A 5,000-nucleotide genomic window follows, 5' to 3' on the forward strand; every position below is an offset into this window, starting at 1 on the left:
TAGAATGTATGGAGTGGGCACGGAGTAGAATGCATTTAGTGGGCACGGAGTAGAATGTATGGAGTAGGCGTGGAGTAGAATGTATGGAGTGGGCATGGAGTAGAATGTATGGATTGGGCACGGAGTAGAATGTATGGACTGGGCATGGAGTAGAATGTATGGAGTGGGCACGGAGTAGAATGCATGGAGTGGGCATGGAGTAGAATGCATGGAGTGGGCACGGAGTAGAATGTATGGAGTGGGCATGGAATAGAATGTATGGAGTGGGCACGGAGTAGAATGTATGGAGTGGGCTTGGAGTAGAATGTGTGCAGTGGGCACGAAGCAGAATGTATGGAGTGGGCACGGAGTAGAATGTATGGAGTGGGCATGGAGTAGAATGTGTGGAGTGGGCATGGAGTAGAATGTGTGGAGTGGGCACGGAGTAGAATGTATGGAGTGGGCATGGAGAAGAATGTATGGAGTGGGCACGGAGTGGGCATGGAGTAGAATGCATGGAGTGGGCACGGAGTAGAATGTACGGAGTGGGCACGGAGTAGAATGTATGGAGTGGGCTTGGAGTAGAATGTGTGGAGTGGGCACGAAGTAGAATGTATGGAGTGGGCACGGAGTAGAATGTATGGAGTGAGCATGGAGTAGAATGTATGGAGTGGACATGGAGTAGAATGTGTGGGGTGGGAATGGAATAGAATGTGTGGAGTGGGCACGGAGTAGAACGTATGGAGTGGGCATGGAGTAGAATGTATGGAGTGGGCACGGAGTAGAATGTATGGAGTGAGCATGGAGTAGAATGTGTGGAGTGGGCATGGAGTAGAATGTGTGGAGTGGGCGCAGAGCAGAATGTGTGGAGTGGGCGCGAAGCAGAATGTGTGGAGAGGGCGTGGAGCAGAATGTGTGGAGTGGGCACGGAGTAGAATGTATGGAGTGGGCATGGAGTAGAATGTGTGAGTGGGCATGGAGTAGAATGCGTGGAGTGGGCATGGAGTAGAATGTGTGGAGTGGGCACGGAGTAGAATGTATGGAGTGGGCATGGAGTAGAATGTATGGAGTGGGCATGGAGTAGAATGTATGGAGTGGGCACGGAGTAGAATGCATGGAGTGGGCATGGAGTAGAATGCATGGAGTGGGCAAGGAGTAGATTGTACGGAGTGGGCACGGAGTAGAATGTATGGAGTGGGCTTGGAGTAGAATGTGTGGAGTGGGCACGAAGTAGAATGTATGGAGTGGGCATGGAGTAGAATGTATGGAGTGGGCATGGAGTAGAATGCATGGAGTGGGCACGGAGTAGAATGTATGGAGTGAGCATGGAGTAGAATGTATGGAGTGGGCATGGAGTAGAATGTGTGGAGTGGGCATGGAGTAGAATGTGTGGAGTGGGCACGGAGTAGAACGTATGGAGTGGGCATGGAGTAGAATGTATGGAGTGGGCACGGAGTAGAATGTATGGAGTGAGCATGGAGTAGAATGTGTGGAGTAGGCATGGAGTAGAATGTATGGAGTGGGCACGGAGTAGAATGTATGGAGTGGGCATGGAGTACAATGTGTGGAGTGGGCGCAGAGCAGAATGTGTGGAGTGGGCGCGAAGCAGAATGTGTGGAGTGGGCATGTAGCAGAATGTGTGGAGAGGGCGTGGAGCAGAATGTGTGGAGTGGGCGCGGAGCAGAATGTGTGGAGTGGGCGTGGAGTAGAATGTTGGAGTGGGCATGGAGTAGAATGTGTGGAGTGAGCATGGAGTAGAATGTGTGGAGTGGGCGTGGAGTAGAATGTGTGGAGTGGGCGTGGAGAATCTATAGTGGCGTGCTGAAAGAAAACTGAGTGCATTATGGAGTGGGGTTGAGAGTAGAGTGAAGACAAGAGAGAGGGTGGAGTGTGAGCGGGGAGAGTGGGAATAGTGAGAGTGGGTGTAGAGTGGGAATAAAGTGGGAGTGGGTGTAGAGTGGGAATGGGAACAAAGTAGGAGTGGGTACAGAGTGGGAGTGGGTATAGACTGGGAATAGTGGGAGTGGGTGTAGAGTGGAAATAGTGGAAGTGGGTGTAGAGTGGGAATAGTGGGAGTGGGTGTAGAGTGGGAATAGTGGGAGTGGGTGTAGAGTGGAAAGTGGAGTGGGTGTAGAGTGGGAATAGTGGGAGTGGGTGTAGAGTGGGAATAGTGGGGGTGGGTATAGAGTGGGAAGTGGGAGTGGGTGTAGAGTGGAAAGTGGGAGTGGGTGTAGAGTGGGAATAGTGGGGGTGGGTGTAGAGTGGGAATAGTGGGGGTGGGTGTAGAGTGGGAATAGTGGGGGTGGGTGTAGAGTGGGAATAGTGGGGGGGGTGTAAAGTGTGAATAGTGGGGGTGGGTGTAGAGTGGGAATAGCGTGGAAGTGCGGTAGTGAGAGTGGAAGCATAAGCGGTGTGATAGCGAGTGTGATTAAGAGTAAAAGTGAGAATAAGAGTAAGAGTGTGAGTAAGAGTGAGAGCGAGTGAGCGTAAGAGTGAGCGTAAGAGTGAGCGTAAGAGTGAGCGTGAGAGCGAGAGTGAGACACTATTTAGGTTAGGTGGTCACAGTGAAATGGAAAGTGACGCCAATAGACGAGGATAAAAACAGAGCAGAAGGATGATTACTGAGGTGTGGGTGTGGGTGACTGAGGTGTGGGTGACTGAGGTGTGGGTGTGGGTGACTGAGGTGTGGGTGTGGGTGAGTGGGGTGTGTTCGACTGAGGTGTGGGTGACTGAGGTGTGGGTGTGGGTGACTGGGGTGTGGGCGTGGGTGACTGAGGTGTGGGTGTGGGTGACTGAGGTGTGGGTGTGGGTGACTGAGGTGTGGGTGTGGGTGACTGGGGTGTGGGTGTGGGTGAATGAGGTGTGGGTGACTGGGGTGTGGGTGACTGAGGTGTGGGTGACTGGGGTGTGGGTGACTGAGGTGTGGGTGACTGGGGTGTGGGTGACTGAGGTGTGGGTGTGGGTGACTGGGGTGTGAGTGACTGAGGTGTGGACCTGGGTGACAGGTGTGGGTGTGAGTGACTGAGGTGTGGACCTGGGTGACTGAGGTGTGGGCGTGGGTGATTGAGGTGTGGGTGACGGGTATGGGCGTGGGTGACTGTAGCCTGAGCGTGGGTGAATGAAGTGTGGGTGACAGGTGTGGGTGTGGTGAGCGAGGTGTGGGTGTGGACGTGGTAAGTGTGAAGGTAGACTTGGTCGAGGGTGTGGCTAGAACAGCCGTACTGTGGTAGCAATAAAAACAAGAGTAAAGTCTACAATCTGTTAACATTAGTAGGGCGCATGTGAGTAGATCTGGGGCACTGGCTGACCTGGACAAGAGCCAGGCCGTGTTTATGTTAGCATGAGAGGATTGGCTAGTAGTCGAAAACAGGTAACAAAAGGCTGACTGCACCTGTGGTTTGCTGTTCGCCTCCTGCTGCTTGCAATGCTGATTCTCGTCTTGTTTATGCTTGAGATCAGTAGCACTAGTTTAAACTTGGTGAGCACCAAAGATTTATGGTGGCTGACTTGTAGATCATTACGTGAGTCAAGAACTGAGGGTTCGACTTGCTCACACTAACTCTTTAAAGGTTAGAGAATGAAACAAATTTTGTTCCCTCTACCTCTTTTATTGAAGCACAATGCCCAGGTCGACTGATACAAGATTCATCATAAGGAGCAGACGCACAGGACTGTCCCAGGTGTACACTGAACCAACACAGGTGATAAATACAGACAAAGAACCAGGTATAGGATAGGCTTATCTCTACTTAAGCTAATCAACCAATTGACATTCAGCTGCAACATTCAAACATAAACAAAGAAACAATCAATGCATGTAAGTAATAGCTGTACAACTATGTACATGGGATGTACAGGGTGGGTGGGTGGGTGTGGGTGTCTTTTTGTGTTCAGTGTAGTGCTGCGTGAGTGATGCACGTGTGTCAAGACTAACACTGGCGCAGGCAGTGCTCCGTGCACACTCACACTTGGCCCGTCTCGCCCTCCCGCTCCGAGTGGCCAGCTGGCCGGTGATGGTCAGCCCACGAGACGGTGCCACTGGCCAGCTGGCCCTCACATGCGAGCCGGGGGGCGCTGACGGCGGAGAGCCCCGGCCCGGCGTGGCACCCATCCGAGGCTCTCTGACAGAGGAGCCGGGAGGACACGGGCCGCACCACAGGCTAACTTAAATGGTGGATCTCACTTTCTGCAGGCAGTTTACGGTCAAGCGTGGCCCATGGCCCGCAGACATGGGCCGTGGGCCGCATAGCTCCAGCATACATGACAAAAAAAATAGAGATGCCGTGGGTGCGGCCCTCGGGGCACGGGGCCACCAGGCGAGGCGTGCAGTGCTGGGCTCCCGGGGGAGGCAGGCGTCTACAGCGTGGGCGGTGCGAAGGATGGGCGTGTGCGTCACCGAAGACCCGTCGACTTACTTGAGCTATCGGACTCATCCTGACCGACGGTGTTCATGAGGCCCGTAGCACCCGTCCGTCGGTTGCGTCCGCAAATCTTGGGTCTTGGAATCGCCCAGTCATCGTCAGATTCAGAGCCAGCTTCTGCCACTTGCTCTCTGGAATGTTTCTGGGGGCGCGCCTCCTTCGGGTGTTTCTTGAGCGTCTGCGAAGTCATCAGCACCTCGCGGCGAGAAAAGCGACAGTTGGGCTTTTTCGCGTAGTCGAACTCATCCCCAGATCCCGAAGAGCTGTGGCTGTTGCTGCCACCGTCGCTGTTGTGAGTTTCGCTGCGACGGTGATGGTGGTGATGATGTTGGTGGTGCTCGCCAGAATGCTGACGGCGGGGCTTCAACACGTTCTCCACCCTCAGGTGGTCGAACAGAGGGTGACCAGTCTTTGGCACTGAGCGCACCTTATTCTGGCGACTTATGGCTTCAACAGTTTTCCGGTACTGAATAACTTCCACAGACTCGTAGATGTTCTCGTCGCTGGCGGCAGAACGAAGACTACCCAATAAGGTCTTCTTAATATTTTCCACGTCGACATTACTGTTGCGTTTGCTACTGCCTTTGGAAGTGTGGGAGT

General features: G+C 53.4%; 2 protein-coding genes across 4 annotated transcripts in view; both read right to left on the bottom strand.

The window, feature by feature from the left end:
- The window catches only part of for (cGMP-dependent protein kinase for), a 1,322,775-nt gene that overhangs the window by 265,629 nt on the left and 1,052,146 nt on the right, over nucleotides 1–5,000 (bottom strand). The window lies entirely within an intron of this gene.
- LOC128689436 (uncharacterized) overlaps nucleotides 3,567–5,000 on the bottom strand; it is a 2,926-nt gene continuing 1,492 nt past the window's right edge. Inside the window, exon 1 of the mRNA XM_053777739.2 lies at nucleotides 3,567–5,000. This exon is cut by the window's right edge and continues 1,492 nt beyond it. Within this exon, the coding sequence (XP_053633714.1) occupies nucleotides 4,372–5,000 (629 nt within the window). The 3' untranslated portion in view covers nucleotides 3,567–4,371.

The sequence above is a fragment of the Cherax quadricarinatus genome, chromosome 18 (assembly GCF_038502225.1).
Source record: "Cherax quadricarinatus isolate ZL_2023a chromosome 18, ASM3850222v1, whole genome shotgun sequence".
Taxonomy (NCBI): domain Eukaryota; kingdom Metazoa; phylum Arthropoda; class Malacostraca; order Decapoda; family Parastacidae; genus Cherax; species Cherax quadricarinatus.